The sequence below is a fragment of the Cetorhinus maximus genome, chromosome 7 (genome assembly GCF_964194155.1).
Source record: "Cetorhinus maximus chromosome 7, sCetMax3.hap1.1, whole genome shotgun sequence".
NCBI lineage: Eukaryota > Metazoa > Chordata > Chondrichthyes > Lamniformes > Cetorhinidae > Cetorhinus > Cetorhinus maximus.
Window position 1 is genome coordinate 52,822,858 of NC_135885.1, and position 23,164 is coordinate 52,846,021.

At 39.8% G+C, this 23,164-nt stretch overlaps 1 protein-coding gene across 7 annotated transcripts in view; it reads right to left on the reverse strand.

Moving 5' to 3' along the window:
* The window catches only part of atm (ATM serine/threonine kinase), a 173,695-nt gene that overhangs the window by 146,745 nt on the left and 3,786 nt on the right, over positions 1-23,164 (reverse strand). For 5 of the 7 annotated variants that reach the window (XR_013577109.1, XR_013577110.1, XM_078545491.1 and 2 more), the window contains exons 2-11: positions 19,812-19,912; positions 19,263-19,375; positions 18,192-18,337; positions 16,118-16,282; positions 14,636-14,801; positions 9,373-9,611; positions 8,732-8,901; positions 8,321-8,490; positions 6,997-7,368; positions 4,511-4,708 (exon numbers count right to left, since the gene is read on the reverse strand). Coding sequence is in view for 5 of the 7 variants with exons in the window: in XM_078545491.1 (XP_078401617.1) it covers positions 4,511-4,708; positions 6,997-7,368; positions 8,321-8,490; positions 8,732-8,901; positions 9,373-9,611; positions 14,636-14,801; positions 16,118-16,282; positions 18,192-18,337; positions 19,263-19,375; positions 19,812-19,883 (1,811 nt within the window). In the remaining 2 variants the exon portion in view is untranslated. Of the gene's footprint in view, positions 1-4,510; positions 4,709-6,996; positions 7,369-8,320; positions 8,491-8,731; positions 8,902-9,372; positions 9,612-14,635; positions 14,802-16,117; positions 16,283-18,191; positions 18,338-19,262; positions 19,376-19,811; positions 19,913-21,427; positions 21,566-23,164 lie in introns of those variants that run through there. The other 2 variants (XM_078545492.1, XM_078545493.1) reach the window with 2 other exon arrangements.

A 23,164-nucleotide genomic window follows, 5' to 3' on the forward strand; every position in this document is an offset into this window, starting at 1 on the left:
AAGGACAGAAAGGGGAATAAGATAAGTGAAAAGCAGAGAAATCAAGGGCAAGAATTAAACAGGACCTCAGTGAAAAATAGTGGGAACGGGACAAGTAATGTTAAAAATACAAGCCTTAAGGCTTTGTGCCTTAACGCGAGGAGCATTCGCAATAAAGTGGATGAATTAACCGCGCAAATAGATGTAAACAGGTATGATATAGTCGGGATTACGGAGACATGGCTGCAGGGTGACCAGGGGTGGGAACTGAACATTTAGAGGTATTCAGTATTTAGGAAGGACAGACAAAAAGGAAAAGGCAGTGGAGTTGATTTGTTGGTGAAAGAGGAAATTAACGCAATAGTGAGGAAAGGTATGAGCTCCGACGATGTGGAATCAGTACGGATAGAGCTGAGGAACACTAAGGGGCAAAAAACATTAGTGGGGGTTGTATATAGCCCCCAAACTGTAGTGGCGATGTTAGGAATGGCATTAAACAGGAAATTAGAGACGCATGCAATAAAGGAACATCTGTAATTATGGGTGACTTTAATCTGCATATAGATTGGGCAAATCAAATTAGTAACAATACCGTAGAGGAGGAATTCCTGGAGTGTATACAGGATGGTTTTCTGGGCCAATAGGTTGAGGAACCAACTGGAGAACAGGCCATCCTAGACTGGTTATTGTGTAATGAGAAAGGAATAATTGGCAATCTAGTTGTGCGAGGCCCCTTGGGGATGAACGACCATAATATGATAGAATTCTTCATCAAGATGGAGAGTGACGTAGTTGATTCTGAGACTAGGGTCCTGAATCTTAATAAAGGAAACTATGATGGCATGAGGCGCGAGTTGGCTATGATGGATTGGGAAATGTTACTTAAAGGGATGACGGTGGATAGGCAATGGCAAACATCCAAAAAGCGCATGTGTGAACTGCAACAATTGTTTATTCCTGTCTGGCACCAAAATAAAACAGGAAAGGTGGCCAAACCATGGCTTACAAGGGAAGTTAGAGATAGTATTAGATCCAAGGAAGAGGCATACAAATTGGCCAGAAAAAAACAACCGACCTATGGATTGGGAGCAGTTTGGAATTCAGCAAAGGAGGACCAAGGGATTGATTAAGAAGGGAAAAATAGAGTACAAGAGGAAGTTTGTGGGGAACATAAAAACTGACTGTAAAAGTTTCTATAGGTATGTGAAGAGAAAAAGATTGGTGAAGACAAATGTAGGTCCCTTGCAGTCAGAAACAGGGGAATTTATAATGGGGAACAAAGAAATGGCTGACCAACTAAATACATACTTTGGTTCTGTCTTCTCAAAGGAGGACACTAATAACATTCCAGAAATGTTTGGAAACACAGGGTTAAGTGAGAGGGAGGAACTGAAAGAAATCGGTATTAGTAGGGAAATGGTATTGGGGAAATTGATGGGATTGAAGGCCGATAAATCCCCAGGGCCTGATAATCCACATCCTAGAGTACTTAAGGAAGTGGCCCTAGGAATAGTGGATGCATTGGTGGTCATCTTCCGAGATTCTATAGACTCTGGAACAGTTCCTACAGATCAGAGGGCAGCAAATGTAACCACACTTTTTAAAAAGGGACGGAGCGAGAAAACAGGGAATTTTAGGCCAGTCAGCCTGATGTCGGTAGTGGGGAAAATTCTAGAGTCCATGATAAAAGATTTAATAGCTGAGCACTTGGAAAACAGTGGCAGAATCGGACAGAGTCACCATGGATTTATGAAAGGGAAATCATGCTTGACAAACTTACTGGAATTTTTTGAGGATGTAACTAGTAGAGTTGATGAGGGCGGGCCAGTGGATGTGGTTTATTTGGATTTTCAGAAGGCTTTCAACAAAGTCCCACATAAGAGATTAGCATGTAAAATTAAAGTGCATGGGATTGGGGGTAGTGTATTGAGATGGATAGAAAACTGGTTGGCAGACAGGAAACAAAGAGTAGGAATAAATGGGTCTTTTTCCGAATGGCAGGCAGTGACTAGTGGGGTACCGCAGGGACGATATATATTAATCATTTCGATGAGGGAACTAAATGTAATATCTCCAAATAAGCAGATGATACAAAGCTGGGTGGGAGGGTGAGCTGTGTGGGGGATGCAGAGATGCTTCAGTGTGATTTGGAGAAGCTGAGTGAGTGGGCAACTGAATGGCAGATGCAGTATAATGCGGATAAATGTGAGGTTATCCATTTTGGTAGCTAAAACAGGAAGGCAGATTTTATCTGAATGGCTATAAATTGAGACAGGGGAATGTGCAACGAGACCTGGGTGTACTCATACACCAGTTGCTGAAGGTATGCATGCAGGTGCAGCAGGCGGTAAAAAAGGCAAATGGTATGTTGGCCTTCATAGCGAGAGGATTCAAGTACAAGAGCAGGGATGTCTTGCTGCAATTATACAGGGCCTTGGTGAGGAATATTGTGTGCAGTTTTGGTCTCCTTATCTGAGGAAGGATGTACTTGCTATAGAGGGAGTGCAGCGAAGGTTTACCAGACTGATTCCTGGGATGGCGGGACTAACATATGAGGAGAGATTGAGTCGGTTAGGATTATATTCACTGGAGTTCGGAAGAATATGGGGGGGATCTCATAGAAACCTATAAAATTCTAACAGGACTAGACAGGGTAGACGCAGGAAGGATGTTCCCGATGGTGGGGGAGTCCAGAGCAAGTGGTCACAGTCTGAGGATACAGGGTAGACCATTTAGGATTGAGATGAGGAGAAATTTCTTCACCCAGAGAGTGGTGAGCCTGTGGAATTCGCTACCACAGAAAGTAGTTGAGGCCAAAACATCGTATGTTTTCTAGAAGGAGTTAGATATAGCTCTTGGGGCAAAAGGGATCAAAAGATATGGGGAGAAAGTGGGAGCAGGCTATTGAGTTGGATGATCAGCCATGATCATAATGAATGGCGGAGCAGGCTCGAAGGGCCAAATGGCTTACTCCTGCTCCTATTTTCTATGTTTCTATGCCTGTGCCAGCTCTTTGACAAAGCTATCCAGTTAGTCCCATTCCTCTGCTCTTTCCACATATCCCTGCAAACGTTTCCTCTTCCGATTTATCCAATCCCCCTTTGAGAGTTACTATTACAAACGGAGTCAAATAAGATCATAATGCAAACTGCCTCAGAAAAGGCTCTATTTTTTGAGAATAATACTTTGCATAATGAGACTATCAGACTGCACACATTCGAATTTGAAGTTTTCTGGTCTACTCCTCCTGCTGCTAGAGGAAGGGAGACAAAGCTAGAAAAGAGAGAGGAAAGTGCATACACTCAAATAGAAAGGAAGGTATGGACTGAGAGAATGAAGATGGGGGGAAAATTTCTAGAGCCTGACTATTTTAATGCAATCCTGGCTGGCCTACTACATTCCAACCTCTGTAAGCTTGAGGTCATCCAAAACTCTGCTTCTTGTGTCCTTACTTGCACAAAGTCCCACTGACCGATCATCCCTGTCCCCAGTGACCTGCACTATTTCCCAGTTAAGTAACACATCGATTTTAAAATTTGCATTCTTGTTTTTTAACCTCTCCATGATTTCACGCATATCTACCTCTGTAATTCCCTCAGCCTCCCTATCCTTCAAGATATCTGTGCTCATGTAATTCTGGCCTTTTGAGCATCCTTGATTTTTCATTGCTCCACCATCAGTGGCCATGTCTTCAGCTGCATAGGCCCTCTGCTCAGGAATTCCCGTCCCTCTCTTTCTTCCTTTAAGGTGCTCCTTAAAACCTACTTTGAACAAGCTTTTGCTCTCCTGTCCTAATACCACTTTATTGGCTCAATGTCCCATTTTTAATTTATAACTCTCCCGTGAAGGAACATTTTATTATGTTGAGGTGGTATATAAATACAAGTTGCTGTTGTTGAGAAAAGCAACAAGGAGAAGAAATAGGAGGAAGAAAGACATATTGATAACTCAAGTTAGAGGGTACATTAAAGTTTTTGCGGTGTCAGTTCAAAAAATAAATTTAAGGAACTATTGAATTAGCTTGTTTTAGATTTGTTGGGCTTGACACTGCGTGCAAGCTATGAACAAATGTCAGTTTAAAAAATGTTAATTTTGATCCAGAGCTTCAAGAGTTTGCTCAATCAAAATCAGACCTGCTGACATTGAATTTATTCCAAAACCAGTAAATTCAGCTTTTAAAAGTAATTTTCCTGAGGCATAAACCAGTAATAATTAGTTACAATAAATACATATTTATTTTGGTCAATTTGTGCTCAAAGTTGTTAGCACTATGAAATGTGGTGTTTATTTTTTCCTCTTATCATCAATTTTGAGCACTACCAAATCAGCTATAATCATCTCGTGTAAGGTGAAGTTCATTCTACTTTGTGAAATAAAGAGGTGTTAAACAATTCCAGAAATTGCCATGCAGTCCATTTACACTTTCGAGCCTAAATCACATTAAAGAGTCATTTACGTCTGGAAAATTCAGTGTCCAGTGAATGGTTAAACAGCATCTCGCAGCTCAAGTTTGTAAGATTAATTGGCCAACCTGCGGACCACGGATGGAAGCTCCACATTTTCTTCAATGTCTTCCTCGGCTCGGTATCCCAATAACCATCTCATTATCGCTTCTCTGAGAGTCTGTGGTCTGTCACCCACAGTTATCAGATAATGCTCAGCAACACCGTCCATTTGCTCCGGTAAAGTGCATTTTGCCAATGCTCGCGAGAGACATTTAACTGCAGAACTTGAGAATAATTTTCAACAACTAGACATTAATTATTTATAAAATTAAAAGTCTCTTGTTGAAGCATGGGGAAATTGTCCATGCTCCAAAATACCACACTGGTAAATATGAATTACTTAACTGCTATTAAATGAACCGTGCTGATTTACTCAAATACGCACAAATAGTAAAAACTACCAGTCAACAAAACAAACTAACCCAATCAATTTGTTTCCAATCATTAACACTAATTAACAGTTCAATTTTTTCCAAGTGCTTTCCTTAAGTTGCCTTGCTTTTATTCCCTCACAATAGTTGGACAATATACGCACCTAAAACATACAATTAATATAACAGAAAACAAAAATTAAATAATTGTTCATCACCTACTGGAAATGCATTCAATAATTTTTCAATTTTGCTTCTTTCCTACAGCTAAGTTTTATTTGCTGGGCCATCCCTTGGGATCTTTTTAGCCTTTGTTCATGCACAAACCGAGGGCTAGCTTACCCACAGCCAGTCCAGCTCCTTTACATACAGTTATATAAATGCATCTTATCTCAGCCTCCAATGCTTCCCGCATTCAAAGCGAATCAGTCCTCATTAAAGTAATATAATTTCACTGTTATGACGCGGCAGATGTTATGTGCCAGATGGGTCAAATCCACAAGGGAGACTTGATCACGCAGTCACAACGGTTTTGCAATTTGTATTTTGTTTCGAGATGCATGCCCTGAATTCAGTAGTAGTAAGTCCTCAAGAATTTAGAGAATTTTTAGAAAACTAAATTAAACATTTATTAACAAAAGAAAAGATTTCAAGCACATACATAGGTCTTCAAGTTACTACTGTAATAGCTCCTAAAACCCCTAATTAATCTAGCTTCCAGTCACACTCCTGTTAAGGCATTGGTAAAAAAACAAATTTAAACAGATCCAGGCAAGTCAATGCAATACCCTGGACAGTAGAATTCAAAGTGGCTTTTCCCAGCTTCGGTTTCTGCAGACAGCAGCTTAATGCACAAATATTGGTGGCTTTTCACACTTCTGGTAGATTGTACAATGCCTTCCTTGACACACAGCCTCTTCTCCTTTATACATGTTTCTCCCTTTTAATGTAAATCACATTTTTTGCATATGTCTTTGGAACTTTACCTTTTTCATAATATAAATCTTTTCATGATGCTAATATTATCAGTAATCTTTGGAAAAAAGAAACACACTGCTTGCCGTAGTTTCTTTGGCTAGGTGTAACATCCTGCCATCTCTTTGAAATTCAAACTACCCTGATTTGTCTAAAAATGCAAATTCTCCTCACCTTTAGCATCCTTTAGCATTTCAAACCTATTTTCTTTTCATGAGTCAAAGTCTCCAGACCAGCTCTCTCCAATTCAATTAAATCACTCACACACACACAAACACAAACTATCCAAACCCCACTATTAACATCCTTTTACAATAAATCACAATAATATTATGAGAATGATTATGCTTTTGTGTTATTCATTCCTACCCTCTTGCCAATTTCTCAACCATACCACTCTCCTTCTTTCCAGATTCATCTCATGTTTCAGCTTCCAGTTATCTAGGAAGCCACCCTGCATTGATCTCTCTTCCACAAGCAATGCTACAGGAGATTTCTTATATCGAAAGTTATGTTATTTGGCTGATGAAATCTTTACAAATCTTTATGTCATGTTCTATTTATCTCTACCAAATCTCTGGATCCACTATGACATGATGTAGTATACACTACAACTTGGTGCTTCAAGCTGCGTGGCATACAGAAAAATCATGAAATAAGTTGGGCACCAGTCAGACATATAATCAAAGAAACATAAACTGCAGTAAGGACAAACATGAACACAGACACAAACCAAGGCCAGAAATAATGACATCCATGATGGACTGCATAGCTAGAAGTGTTGCTACAGCAAGAATCGCTGAGTCAGGCTCAGGAATTAACTAATTTTACACTAAGAATGCATAATTTAGCACCCTACTGCTGTCTTGGGCAATGTCACTAACTCAAAACAGACTCAGGATCAAATCCAATTCTTTTCTGCTCTATTATGGCTTAATTTTATGCAGTGTAACCAATTCACTGACAAGTGAGTATGGCTGGCGCATTCCAGTGTTCAGCTCAAGTGACAACCTGAGTGCAACATGCCTACCTGTCTTCATACAAGGTAAAAAGGGAAACTTTGAAGTGTTAAAGTGATGGTGATTAAAGAAAAAAAATTACACGACATTTTGTACTCTAATTTTGAAACAAATTATCATCGCCTTGAACATTTGAACTAGACTAACCTGGAGGGTTGGCATGTGGAGCATGAAAAGATTTTCCAGAAATCTTTATCTGGAACAGTCAGGCTTCCATGAAGAATAGCCTCCAGCAGCCAAAAGCTTTCAACCTCAGTCTGCTGTGAGCTGATGCTCCGAAGTGTGATGGCCCAGATCTTGGCCCAGAGCTTCTGCAGATCTAATCTCTGTGCAGTATTCAGGGTTGACTTCAGTCTCTGGCACACAGCAATCTCACTGAGGCAGCGAAGAACATAAGGAATTCTCTCCCCTCGTCTCTGCTGAGACAGGATCTGGTGCAATATGGTCAGAATGGCAACGAGCTCATTGGGAGGTACACTTGATGGATACTTTGCAACCAGGACTGTGGTGATTTGTAACCTAAGGAACAAAAGCAAAAGCTTGTAATCATTTATAATGCACTAATCTTCCTTAGAATTTAAAATTTAATTAACAAATTCCAATATTTAAATTGAACTGAACTGAAATTTAAATTAAAACGATCTCTAGAAAGTCAAGTATGTGTTCATGAGTCCAATTAGAGGTTATCAATGAGATTTTTTCTAAAGACCAGTTTAACTTCTGCAGCTCATGGATAAGGAAAGAAATTGGTGTGGCTCTTTAAGCATAACATATTACATATAATCTAAATGTCTTTCTCTTCCTCTATCTTTGTTTATGTCGCTTTCCTCCTTCACTTCTATTTCTTTTGTGCTCTATCATTTGTTTCTCTTACTCACCTATTCACATTTTTGTCTCCTCAAGAGATTTGCTCTCACTGTTGGAATTGTTGCCTGACCAGTACAGTGAAGATGAGGGAATCAAGCTGGGTAAAGACTGTCACTCAAACAGGGAGAAGAGCAGAGCAGTGATGGGGAGGCAGGGGGTAATACATATCAGATAGATGCTAGCTCACTTCTTCTAAAACTATCTTAGGAAACTCTTTATTAAAGAACTAAAACAGGGAAGGGAAAAGAGAAAGGATCTCTCAGTCAGGATAACACTTTGCTAGAGATGAAAGGAGAAAAATTGGAGAAAAGGATGGAGAAAAGCTACACACTACTACAGCGACAAGCAGCATTTCTGTACTTCCATAGCTTAAAATACTCCAAACTCTGTAGTCTTTATGACTTCAATAGTTCCAAACTGAATAGAAAATTTCCAGCTTAACTTAGCCATCTTATTAAACTTTAATAGGAATGTAGAATGGTCCACTACCCTGTGTAAGGTGGACTGTGATTATGCATGAGAAAATGGGAAGAAACGTAAGGTTTAGAGCAATTAATAATAAAATCAGTATTAGGTACATTTCTAATTTTAAAAGCAAACATACCACGGTATCATATCAAAATCATTCTGTGATTTTTGTAGACCATCTCGTACTACTTCCCATCCTAATTCAACACGTCTGCGTTTGCTTGGTGTTCCCTGGTGAGAGTGGCTTTGCGGTGAATCAACATCAGTTACTGATGATACAAACACCTTGGTATCTTGGCCAAACAGCTGAAAGCAAAAAATAAAATACATAGGCACATGGCAAAAATGTTATCTGCTTCCTTCAACGTATGCTTCAACATCAGGATTACGATTTGTTGTAAAAATACATAAATGTTTTACATACAACCAGAGATCTACTGAACCCATTATCCTTAACCAAACCAACACCTCACTTCCCAAGTTGGAACTTAATATATTAGAGAGGTGTCAGGAATCCAAACCAATCTGATTTTTATTTCTACTTTACCTGATGACAGATATCAGCAGCCAGATCAACAAGATTATCCTTGACAGCAACATGGCGCATTCCTGCTGAGTACTTTCCTCTGCTTCCTATGTGGCTTACTTCACTGACAATTGTTTCATAGAGACTATAAAGCAGATGTTGCCATTTCAACCAGTCAGCTGCAAAAGCACCTATTGCACACAAACATAAAATTACATTTAATGCAGTTTATATATAATTACATGCACATATGTTAAAAACAAACAATATTCAAAAGAACCTTTGACAGGATTTAGAATAGTTTGTATGTTAGATATCAGTTTGTACTAGTTCTTTGCACTCTCTAGAAAATCAGTCAGACTTACTGTAAATATACATAACTTCCCATTGCTTGAGACTATAACTTAGATACATTAATTGGCCCACAGCTGGTGAAATAAAAGTGCATATATCTGTACCATGAAGGGACTGATCACAGAAACCATAATTAATAATGTATGTACTGTTACTGGAAATAAAAAATTTAAATCAATAATCCAATAGAGGAAAAGTGTTTTCCCTACGTTATTTGTAAACTGTGCACAAGTACAGTATAACCTAAACACATAGGCCACAAGGTTATAAAAGATAACTTAAAAACTTCCATCAATCTCTCCCTGTACCTTTTTCCTGAGTTTTGGCCCCTTTTGGGTGGTGGGCACGAAGCTGCAATCGAAAGAATTCAATGATTTCTTCCTTTAGAGAATCCTGGGGACGCTTCTGAGTCCAAACGCATAGCAGTGTTGGAAAGACCTCCTCCCCCAGCTTACACACACGAATCCGACAATTCATTACACACACGTTGAGAAAGACATTGAGAGCTGACATGATGTGCTCAATGACAGCGAAGACTTGTTCCTGTCTGCATTAGAAATACGAATGAAAACAATGAAACATGCTTACTTTTTTTTGTAAAAGCTGCCTTCACCTGCTGACTGATACCACAGTGCATCACATCAGCAATAGGGATAATGATAATCAGAGTGTGGCAGGAAGGGACAGAGCATACAAACATAAAAGCATGCAAGCAGATAAGGCCAGAGGTTGCAAAAATAGTGAAAAGAAAGAACTAATGGCTCTGTATCCGAATGTGCATAGCATTCATAACAAAACGGATGAATTGTCAATTCAAATAGGAATAAATATGTATGATCTAACAGCCGTTACAGAGACATAGCTGCAAGATGACAAAGGCTAGGACCTGAATATTCAAGGCTACATGACATTTCGGAAGGGAACAAAGCTAGGAAAAGATGGCAGGGTAGTTCTGTTTATTAAGGGTGGCATTAGTACAATAGTGAGAGATGACTTTAGTTCTAAAGATCAAGATGTAGAATCAGTTTGGGTAGAGATAAGAAATAGCAAAGGTAAGAAGTCACTTATGGGTTTAGTTTATAGATACCCTAACAGTAAATGCACTGCGAGATGGGGTCTACAGGAAGGAATAATGGGGCTTCTGAGAAAGGTACAGCGATAATCATGGATGATTTTAATCTACATAGACTGGATGAATCAGATTGACAAAGGTAGCCTGGAAGATGAATTCATAGTGTGTTTCCTGGACAGTGTTTTAGAGCAGCATGTTCTACAGCCAACCAGAGAGCAAGCTATCCTAGACCTATTAATGTGTAATAAGACTGGATTAATTAATGAGCTCATAGTGAAGGAGCCCCGATGTAGCAGTGATCATTAAATGATTGAATTTCACATTCAGTTTGAGGGAGAGAGGAGCGGGTCTAAGTCTAGTATCTTAATCTTAAATAAATGCAAGTATAGAGGTATGAAGACAGAACTGACTAAAGTGAACTGGGAAATTAGGTTAAAGGGTTGGACAGTAGAGGTGCAGTGGAAGATGTTTAAGGCGATATTTCATGACACTAAGCAAAGATATGTTCCACTGAGAAAGAAAGATGCTAGGAGAAGGACCAATCATTCGTGGCTAACTAAGAAAGTTAAAGATAGTATCAAATTGGAAGAAAAAGCGTACAATTCCGTGAAAATTAGTGGCAGGTCAGAAGACTGGACAGATATAAAAACCAGGAAAGAATGACTAAAAAAATTGAGCAAGAAAGTAGAACATGAAAGAAAGTTAGCTAGAAATATAAAAACAGATGGTAAGAGTTTCTATAGATATTTAAAAAGGAAAAGATTAACTAAATTGAGCGCTGGTCCTCTAGAGAAGATTCTAGAAAACTGTGAAACAAGGAAATAGCGGATGCATTGAATGGACATTTTGTGACTGTCTTCACTGTAGAAGACACAAATAACATCCCTGAAATAATTGTAAATCAAAAGGTGAAAGGGAGGGATGAACTTAAAATAATTACAATCACTAAGGAAAGGACACTGAAAAAATTATCAGAACTAAAGGCAGGCAAGTCTCCCCAGGTCCTGATGGCCTTCATCCTAGGGTCTTAAAATAAGTGGCTGCTGAAAGTAGATGTATTGGTTTTAATTTTCCAAAATTCCTTAAATTCTGGAAAGAGCCTGCCAGATTCAGAAACAGCTAGTGTAACTTCTGCATTCAAGAAAGGAGGGAGACAGAAAGCAGGAAACTACGGGTCAATTAGCTTAACATCTGTCATAGGGAAAACACTAGAATCTATTATTAAGGAGGTTATAGCAGAGCACTTAGAAAATCTTAATGAATTCAGGCAGAGTCAACGTGGCTTTGTGAAAAGGACATCGTTTTTGACTAATTTATTAAAGTTCTTTGAGGAAGTAACATGCAACATGTGAAGGGGATCCTGTAGATGTGGTGTGCTTGGATTTTCAGAAGGCACTTGACAAGCTGTCATATCAAAGGTTACTACACAAAATAAGAGCTCATGGCGCAGGGGGTAACATATTAGCAAGGGTAAAGAACTGGCTAGCCAACAAGAAAAAGAAAGTAGGGATAAATGGGTAATTCTCAAGTTCGCAAGATGTAACCAGTGGAGTGTCACAGGAGCCAGTGCTGGGGCCTCAATGATTAACAATCTATATCAATGACTTGGATGAAGGGGCCAACTATATTCCAACCAAATTTGTACATGATACAAAAAGTCTGCAAAGGGGTATAGATAGGTTATGTGAATGCGCAAAAATTTGCCAGCTGGAACATAGGCCTGAATCTTCTGGTCAGTGTGCGGAGGGGGGCCCCGCTCACCAGCGCGTAAAATGACACACGGTGACATTAGGCGTGCGTCCCACGTCACCACAGGTCATTCCGATCTTCAACTGTCAAAGGACTATTAAGGCCATTTAAAATCTGATTGAAACAATTAACAGGGCTGCCCGTCCAATCTTAAGGTTGATGGGCAGGTGAAGAGCCCAGGCGGCCTTCGCATTTATCATGAAGCCTCATCCATGGTCAGGATGAGGTTTCACGAAGGATTTATAAATCAAATAATTTTTTAAAATTAAAATTCATTGCTATGTCCCAGCTCATGTGGCACTGTCACATGAGGGGACATGTCTGAAAAATGTTTTTTTCCTTTATTTAAATTTTTCACAATGATATTAAACTCCCTGAGGCAGATTTCTGTGCTCTTTCGCACGCATGCCCCCGCGCACAGGCCCCGACTCAGCCTCCTCCCCCCACTCAGTGCTTCCAGGTGTGCGTCCCGCTGGGCGGGCCTTAATTGGCCCGCCCACGTAAAATAGTGGCATGCAGCCGATCGTAGGCGGTGATCAACTGTGCGCCCGCCTGCACCTGCTCCCACTCAGCCCCCCCGACGGGGAGAAAATTTTCCCCATAATGTGGGAAAATGTGAACTTATCCACTTTGGCTGGAAGAATAGAAAAACAGCATTTTATTTAAATGGAAAGAAATTGAAGAACTTTGCAGTACAGAGGAATCTGGATGTCCTGGTACATGACTCTCAAAAGTTAGTATGCAGGTACAGAAAATGATTAGGAAGGGGAATGGAATATAAAAGTAGGGAGGTTTTGCTACAGTTGTATAGGGTGTTGATGAGACCAAATCTGAAGTACTGTGTACAGTTTTGGTCTCCTTATTTAATAAATAATACAATTACATTAGAAGCAGTGCAGAAAAGGTTCACTTGGTTCCTGGGATGAAGGAGTTGTCTTATGAGAAAAGGTTGGACAGGTTGGGCCTGCATCCATTGGAGTTTAGAAGAATGAGCAGATATGGGGCCTTCCTCAAATGCCAACCCCCTTCACTGTGCCATGTTGTGCAGCATGCAACAGAGGACAACCATCCAGGAGATCCTGCAGGCTAGTACTGGAACCCTCCACCATAGTGGTTGAGGCATTGAAATCTCATTTTGAGCAGGCAATGAGTGTCCGGGTGTGAAGATAGCTCTTGTTGCATCTGTGCTGGGGCTCTGTTTGAGGATTCTTCGGTGGGGTTTGAAGCCACCATCTTATCAAAGGGTAACCCTTGTTGCCCAGAATCCATCTGCTTTTCTGGGGGCAGGGTAGAAGAGCTGAGGCAGCCTTGACCTGTGGGTATAAATGCATGTGACAGTTTCCTGGAAAGCACGCACAGACGTACAGGAAGTTCATCCAATGGTCGCACATCAGCTGCATATTTATGAAATGGTAACCCTTCCTGTTAATATATCTGTCTAGTCTCTCCGTGGGTGCCTTCATGCCAGATGGGTGCAGTCCAAGACATTCTGGACCTGTGGGAAGCAGGACATAGATGTGAAACCAGTAACCCTTTGCGTTCGTGAGGCCGTTTCTGTTGGGAAGCTGATAAAGTCAGCCACTCTTGCGAAGAATGCCTATGTGGTAGCATGGATATAGTGGTAAGCAGCCACCTGAGATATTCCACAGGGATCAGCAACAGAGTACTGAAAGGAAACTGAGGCGAAGGAGTTGCAGGCCATGGTGACCCTCAGTGCTACTACTGGTCAATGGGTAGTTCTATGGGCCAAGTCAACATTCAGGAGGACACAGAGAGTGGTCACTATCTCTCTGGACAGCCAAAGTCTCCTGCACTGGCGCTCCAACATCTCCAGGTAGGTGAGCCTGTTATAGAACACACATTGCTCAGGGTAATTTCTGTTCCTTCTCTTCCTCTGTGCTGGCTGCTAAGGTTGAGGCTCTTACTGGGGACACTTCTTTGTGGCACACAAGGCTGCTGCTACAGTTGCTCTGCCTGAATGGCCGGCAGGTGTGAGGAAGATTCATCCATGTCCAGTGGTAGGCTTCCTTTCTTAAAGTATAGATTATTCCAGCCTGGTTGAATGGACAGGTGTCCTGGTCGTGGCAGAATTGTGCCAGGTCCCATGTGTTCAGGGACCACACCCCTGCCCCTCTCCTTGGTGCAGATCCAGGACCTTTCCTGAGGCTTTTCTGGTTGAGATATAGGAGAAGTTTCCTCACTTGCAAAGTTTTCAAAGCTTCCTCACATTGCTGAGGAGCCGCCCGTGGCATGGCTCACACAGCCTTCCAAACACCACACGACTTAATCAAAATACTGAAGTGACTGCTTCAGCAGTCTTCACTATGACGCGGCTGATGACCTTCTCATCGTGACCCACACCTTGTCCCAGAGAAAATGGCCACGTCTGAAATGAGGGTGGGAATTCTGAATGTGGGGCCTGCCTGTCTAATGCGGGTCAGTCCCACTTAAGGATGGGGAAATCCGGCCCTAGGGGTTTAGTGAAAAAAACATGGAGGTTGGAGGGGAAAAAAAAATCGGACAGCATTTTAAATGATTCATGGCAACCCAGTGACAAGTTGCATAATCATAAGGGACACAATCTTTGCACAAAATAACAGTAATTGTATGCCACATGTTTAACAGTGAACATATTAATTGTAACATTATCTATAAAATTAACAGATATTGCTGGTAATTCATTATAATGATTCATCAGTGAAACACCTGCCCACGTATCAAAAGAAAATTATATGCAAAAAGTCCACTACCTTGCATTCTGCATCGCCTTTGCAAAGAACTCAAACAGTGTGGAGGTCAGTCCTTCAGACTGGAAGCAGCAGCCTCTGACAAGGGTATGAATTATCCTGGCCACAAGAACCCGGTTAGTATCTTTAGATGGTCTCAGGTACATCTTGAAATATAAGTTCATTAAATCTGAAAGGCAGATGGAGACAGTTCATCAGCCACTAAATACTCAACTTTTTAAACATGCAGAATGGCAGGTTTGATTTCAAACATGATTAAAAACTGTAGGCTTTATCTAAAATATATCAAAAACATACCCATGAGGAGGTTTCAGACTCATTTAAGGCTCTAGACTATTCTGCTCTGTCCAAATGCTCTAGAAAATGATTCACTCCGCTGGACATAGGTGCAGATTTGTCACCAGCTAATTTTTAGAATAACTAGCATTCAAAAGAAATCTTAGGCCTGGTTAATAATATATTTATAAAACAAAATGCTTGACCTGTGCAAACCCTGTAGCACTGTACATGTTAGATTTTTGTGATCATAAACAAGGATTTCACCAATCAGTAACAAGATAATTCACTGCAATGAATCCCTAACTTGGGTTCACATTCAAGCGTGACACGTAACCACTGCTAAAATAAATAAATTATTGCACTAATATTAAAAATTAGGAAATTGAGTGACACGGTGCATTCAACATTGGCCTTTCACCTTCAAGGCCTAGACTCAAATTCAGTCCTGACCAATGGGAAGAAAGTCTCTTCTATCTGTTAGTTGTGTGAAGTAGGGTCGGGTAGCCCTAATCCAGTTACAAGTAAATATACACCTCCAAGCACAAAACTCATACTATTTGGGAATTTCACTCAGAGGCCACTGTGACTACTTCAGGAAATAGAAAAATAGGTCACACTGATACAATATGGGTGCTCTTGAGGATGAGACTAGGCACATTGTTAGGGCAGAGTAGAAAGTTTCACACTTCATCTGACTGAGCTTCACTTGATTTGGGAGTCTATGATGTTCATGCCAGGCACCTGAAAGAAGAAAAGTTAAGCACTAATTTTGACGAGCATAAAAAACTTACCCTCCAATGTGATTCTTATGAATTTTGCACCATTAACAAAAGCACTTTCATAATTGAAAAACATCCACTTATTGTGGAACAAAAACAGAATTACCTGGAAAAACTCAGCAGGTCTGGCAGCATCGGTGGAGAAGAAATCAGTTGACGTTTCGAGTCCTCACGACCCTTCGGCAGAACTGAAGTATAGTTAGGAGAGAGGTGAAATATAAGCCAGCTTATATTTCACCTCTCTCCTAATTATACTTCAGTTCTGCCGAAGGGTCGTGAGGACTCGGAACGTCAACTGATTTCTTCTCCACCGATGCTGCCAGACCTGCTGAGTTTTTCCAGGTAATTCTGTTTTTGTTTTGGATTTCCAGCATCCGCAGTAGCTTTTTGTTAACTTATTGTGGAAGTTCAGTACAAATAAAAATACCTGACCACTGTTGCTGGGAAATTTCACACCAGTACTTCCTAACTGAGAGAATATCCTTCAGCAGAATGCTGCTGTAGTCAGTCCCATAGGCAGCACAGCTAAATCTATTCTGCAGAGTATCCATGATGTGCTTCAGAAGGTCCTGACATTTCAGACGTGGTCCTCCTAAATAAAACAATATTATCAATGAAACAGCAATAAGCAATGCAAGCACTGCCCTTCAAGCTCCTATATTCCCTTGAAGATAATGGCCCAGGTTCTGCTGTCAGTGGTGAAACAGAGGCATACATGTGAGCGGAGCTGGTGGGGAAAGGAGAAAGATCCAGAGGTGCCGATGCCTAGGAGGGTGTGCTTGTTTGTTTCAACTTGCCTCCTGATTTCCACTATCTGCTAGGAACAGTCCTAAATAAATCAGTGTAAATAATTGTATAAATATGGGCAATCAGCCCAAGTTTACTCACCAACAGGTCCCAGCACAGGCTGCCCCAGATCCATTCCTGGTGAACCACAACTTCTGGGTTCCAGTATAAGTCAGTTCCCTGGTAGCTGTGGTTCCACTGCAACCTTCAATTGTGGCAAACATCTCAGCATTTGCCTCCATTAGGACCACAAGATCCGGGCCATTGCAATTATAAAAATCCAAGCAAGAATTCCCTTTAAAATGAATTCACAGGGCTAATTTCACCGCCCTGTGAATCTTACTGAAATACACTGACATATTTTGTAATAAACAAATAACCTGCCCACGAATGCTAGCTGGATTGAATAGCTGTAGCCTACAATGAATTTCTCCCATCTAGGCTGAGTACCAGAATAGCAACAGAAGAAAGTGACAAAGGAATGGATCCCAAAGCATGCTCCAAGAACTGGAATTTTTCTATTGCAATATTAGGAATAGGGACACAATTGGAAGGGGGTGGAGCTGTCCCACACAAATTTCAAACTCCACTCCACCATTTAGATTTCTTTAATAAACTATAATATAGTGCTTTCGATTGACCATTGCCCTAAATGAAGAGTAATTTTATTTCCAACTTTGCAATTCAACTAATAGAGCAAAACATACATAAAGCACCTGAGACTGTAGCTTTGAGAGATAAAGATGCTGTGGTTGATGGAAAGTTCTTGTCTTAAAAATGTCTTGACTTGGAAACATTCAAAAAGAAATACAAATCATGAGCTTTGAATACTCTCCACTTGCTTTGATGAGTGAAGCTTCGACAATAAATGCTGGGCTTTGCAATGATGCCACATCTCATGAATAAATCTGTTCGCAATGCAGCAACACTTACAGAAAGTTCATGGGTGCAAACAGCAGAAAGAACAGGATTAAGCTCAGTTGTGATGCCCATTACACTCAACATTCAAAGCCATGGCTCGTACATAAATAATGGCGTGTTTTTAGAATCTTACCAATTCATAGGATGGTCGGACAAGGAGGAAGAGAGGAATGGCTGTCAAAAACCTTTTTTGTTTATTGGCATTTGAGCCTCCAACGACAAAAGTCTAGGTACAATTTTTTTTAAGGTATGGATATATGTAGTATGAATAATTTAAAAAAATACACTGCTATTTCATGTGTGGTGAGGTGGACAGTAATTACTGTCTCTGTTTATTCTTAAAAGTGGGCCCGAACAGTGTGCCACTTGCCAACTCATCACTTAATGCAAAACATTTTTTGAGAAAGGTTAGAAACCAGATCATAGTTCTAATCCAAAATAAACTGTTTACATTCAGCTGACAAATCTATTCATTTCAAAGATTTAATAATTTTAAGTATATCATCAGAAACTCAAAATAAAAGCTGCTAAGAAAGTTAGTCAATATAATCAGGAACTATTATTTCAGGAGCAACCATGTCCTCCAGAGTGATTAGCCAGCACTGAAGAATTAGATTAGCATTTTGTGGGTTATTTTTAATTAAAGTGAACGTATAAGCAATATGTCTTAAGAAATGCTCAGAAAAATACATTACATATCATAATTAACAATACAAATAAAGAATACAAATAAAAATAAAGAAGATTTTCATCAGGAAAATGGAAAAAAAATTAAACATTTAGATTTTGCTCACTTTTATTGGCCCATCGGATAAAATATTTCATGATACTGCCGATTTCTTGCATTTTCTTCTGCCGGTTGGCTTGAGTAGTTGCTGATACATTGGGGTTGGCTGCCTGGAGACATTCAGTTTCTTTCTGGATGTACCTTTGAAGAAACCTAGAATACAAGCAATTTGTGAATGTGAAACAAACGGGGTCATAGTAGGAATAGAATCAAAGTAGAATTATTTTACATTTTATTAAGCAATACTGTTCACTAGATTAAATAAAGAGATATGGCAACAGAATGGGCATTTGCGACCAGGAATATCATATGCTCGGAGGATAATCATCAACATGGATGCGTTGGGCCAAATGGGGTGATTTGTTTTGCAATTTCAATGCAATTTTGTGTAACTAAACCACAAATCTTAAGAAAGTAAAACTAGGTCAGGCTGTGGTTACAGAAACAAGGGGCAATTCAATGAGTGTAGGCTTCCAATCTCTACAATGGAATGGGAAATGGCCATTACATAGTACTGTGCTTTATTTTGCAGAAACCTCTCCACATATCAGGGAACTTTGAACACACACACACAGACACTCATGAACTAGAGAAGGGCAAACATACGGTTATTAAAGAACAGTGTAGCAGACTTCCAGCATACTGCATTAAAAAAGTGACTTTCCATTTTAAAGTCAAGATATTTTGAGGTGACAAGATAATTGTTATCACTGATAAATAAAAAAGGGGAAAGAAGCTAAAAGATGCTATTGATTAATTCATGCAGAACTTGATATACCCTCTGGAGTGAGCTGGGTGGTTGGTCCAGAAACACAAGAAACCCTGATGGACTCACTATCAATGCTACAAAGTACAATATAAAGTATGATGAAGCACAGTCAGATTCTTTCACATATTTAAAAAAATATTGACAACACAGTAAAAAAATCTGCATCTTTCCACAACATGGTACATAATTTGGGCTCTTACGTATATGAAAATATATTTTGTAGTTCAGTACTTGCTCTGTAATAAAGGCTTCTGATACTTGATTAGGCATCCACAATGCATTTTACAAAGGGACATTTGGCAAATTTACCTAAAAACTGCATCCCAGTTCAACTGTTTTGGATGTTTTGATTCAGAATTTCGATCCAACTGCTCTATGGCTTCTGGCGATCGAATAAGACGTTTAAATTTTTCTATTTCTTTCTAAAAAAGGAACAAAGTATTAAAGCCATGATTAGCCTGGTGAAAGACAATGTACAAACTACAATGTATGCACTCAATCTATGGATTAAAAATTACAAAATCAGGCAGTAAAGTCCCTGCGTATAAGTTAATCCTTAATACCACAAAAGAGCAACAGATCCACATTCAGGAGCTGTTCCTCTCAATCCTTGCAAGGATAGAAGGCAGGAGAGGGTAGAAGAAACAGAATGAGAGTAAGGGAAAAAAAGTGAAAGGGGAAGCATCAGACCAGGCAAGGGAATAAAAAAATATATATAATGCAACAAAAAATAACATTCAAACAACAGGCAGCACTAACTGAAATTAACTGTCAAGATTTCAATTTTATTTTTCAACTCATTGGCCACAAAGTACCTTCCGTAGTTTTCAAAACATTTAATGAAACACATCTTACTACCTTTCTCTCTGTAGCCTTGTCATTGTCAAGCTGGCGACAGCAAAGGTAGAGGTCATGAAGTACAAGGCTCATGATTTCTTTGAAGGGCAGTGGAATGAATCCTACCAAATAAAAATGAACAAGAGCTTACACATTTAATGAAAAACCATCAGCCTATAAAAAGATTCCCATGAAGAGATAGAAACTATGCTGCTCTGTAAACATGAAAACTGAAGATTTAATGCACTACAACATGGCACAGTGGACACAGGGTTGCAGTTGTCCTTTTCATTCTCAGGCCTAAGCTGCCACAGGAGTTACCCATTGCTTCCACAAAGACAAGAGGGGAAAGAACAGGCACATAGCATGTTGGAGCCTAAATTTGTGAAACAGATTGGATGCTTTCTACTTAAAAGATCTTAGAGAGGTGCAGTAAAAATAGAAAATTCTAGAAACACTCAGCAAGTCAGACAGGATCTTTCATCAGTTTTTAACCCAGCATTTCCTGTTTTTATTTCAGATTTCCAATATCTGCACATGTTTCTTTTGGTATACTGTTATGATCTCCGTAGAGACCTGGAACTTTTATTTTGGAAATCCAAAAATCCAGTTTTAATAAAGGAATGAAGCCACACAGTTCACAGTTTAAATCAAAAGAATTTTACCACACAAAAATCAAAGAAAATGAATACTTAATAACTACACTCTATCTTAAATAGTCAGTTATGTTAAAGATATTAAAAGTACAATGAACACAGATACTTATATGCTAAACTGAACTCCTTACTTCAAATTTCCTTCTACATCCATTTGACTTATACCCAATTTGAGGTTTTGGGGGTATTTATCCAAAATTGGAAGATTAACCACTTGCTTTGAGTACTGTTTCAAAGGCTCGTATTATGGCCAAGATCTCTTGGGCCTTCTGCTTACTTCCAGAAAGATTGTCCCCATTTAACACAGGCGTTGCTAGTGCCTTAAGCTTAGCCACCTCGGGTCAGAACTCCCCTGGTTCTAATATTCTTTAACTCTGGAGTCTAGCAGCTAAAGCTTTCTCCCTCTCTTCTCAGCTTGGCTGTCCCCAGAAGTCCAACTCACTGTTAGTAATGTCCTTCAGTTATTAAGGTTTTTAAAAATCCTTTTAGCCAACCTGTGGAATTTCACCTGAATTCTGCTAGGAAGAGATGTTCCTTGCTCTGCAGCCAGATTGTGCTGAACTCAAAACAAAACCCTGCTTGAAACAGAACCACACAATCTAATCACCCCTACAAAATAGTTTGACAGAATAATTGCGCGTGGTCCTTGAATACCAACACTTGGAAGACACAAGTGTATGCTTTCAATTGGAAACACTGTGAGGCGAAGCAAAAGCTGCATTTAACCAGGCATGGTACAATCCTCAATCACAGGGGTATTCGGTGTACCTTACAGTCACATTTGACCAAACACGGACATTCAAAGAGCACTTCAAGGAGCTGAGAAAGAAACTAAACTCCAGCGACTGCGTACTCCAGAAACTAGCCAACAAAAAATGGGGAGTTGAGCCCATTTTGTAGGATCATGAGGACTTTCAAATCTGGGGAACTTGGTTCCTTCAAAACAACTCACTTCTGGCATTGACAATGAACGAAGTGTACCTCAAAATGAGTGAGAGTTGTAGTGGCAAAGGCTGATAACAATATGACCAAGTTAAAGCTGAGAAACAATCCTCCAACCCAGGAAAGCAAATATGAAGAGCCAAGGCAACTGCTTGAATGTTGCACAATGCACTGCCACCCTGGTCAACATTGAAATAAATGAGAACATCAGATTCAGGTTGCAGTTCTAGAGTGACAAGCCATGTCAATAAGCTGTTAAAAAGACACTTTCTTAATTGAAAATGTTTGAGAATCCCATTTAATATAGCTATGTGGTTCACATTTTAGTATTATATTGCAAAATGGTCTAACTTTATAACTAAAAATGCCAAATGCTCCTGCTCATCTCCATAGCCAGTTTACTCAAGCTATTCAATACCCAAGTTGCAGTTTCATTGTCTTAAATCATGTCTACACCACAAGATCATTCACACAAATATATTAACATAAAACTAAACGAATGTCACAATCCTCATTTCCTATTGCTAATTCAGATAACTGTTCTGTCAATTCAACATTTTAATAGCTCCTTTTAAATGTAAATGAAAAAAAGACAATTAAAATGTATTCCTACTATTCATAAATTCAAAACTCTTAACTTTACATACAAACTACAAGTCCTTATTAACTTAAGTAAAACACTACAGCAGTTATGAACCACAAAAGAGATGGACAAGGAAGGCTGATGCGCTGAAATTAGTAAAGCAAGATTGCAGGTGTTGTGTTCAAAACTGAAAAAGTCACATGTAAAGTATGTTATCGAGGTACCATCCAGAATGGCTAGTTTCAAAAAAGTATTTTTTTCTGCTATTCACCCTGACTAGTAGTCCTGTAAATATACACTTCTAGTGCAGTTGCAATATTTCAAAAATATTGCACCTATATTGCACTATGAGCATATTATTGTAACAATGCTCTGTGGCAGGGCCACCTGAAGCAAAGGTATATCAAACATCTTTCAAAACATGGAAGAGGGAATTAAAAAAGGGTTCTTTTAAAATGTTCACACTAACATAAAAACTCAACAGTAATGTTGCTTACTTCAAATGTTAAGAAAGGTTACGTGAAGGATATGAAGAGATGAAAGGCCACAGCTGAATGATGCCAGCCAAAGATTCTGAGCAGTAGTCACACACCCACCCACCCAATAAAGAAAGCAGACACAAAACATCACCCACCCTTCATCAACCAACTCCAGAAGAAACGGGAACGATTCATTTCCCACCCATCACGGATCAAAGAACATGAACAAGGTAAAACTGCCTGCCCATCAGATAAAGTGTTAGCACTCCAACAGCTCTCCTCTTCCTTAGCGCTCTGCCTCCCCCTCTCTCTGTCCATCGCCAAACTTTCCTCTTCTCTCTCTTTAGCAATCAATTCCCAAGAAAAGCCTCTTTTCCTATTTGCCAGACTAAAGAACAGCAATAGCGTAACATGCCCACCAAATAAGGCTGTGTTAACACTGACGACCCCAGACCTTCCACCCTCTCCTTCCTTACCCCGTTCTCACTTTCCTTCTTCCCTATTCCTCCTCCCACTCCATTTTTCTTCCTTCTCTCTCTCCCCATAATCCCACTTGCTCTTCTCTCCCCTTCCTGCCATGTCCACCATCCCTTCTCTCTCTCTCTCCCCCCAGTCTCCTTCCTTCCCCACCCCCCCCCACCATCTAAAAAGAGGATGTACCGCAGAGCAGAGTCAGAAGAAAAGGAATTTGGGTGAATTTGAGGCTGGAAGAGA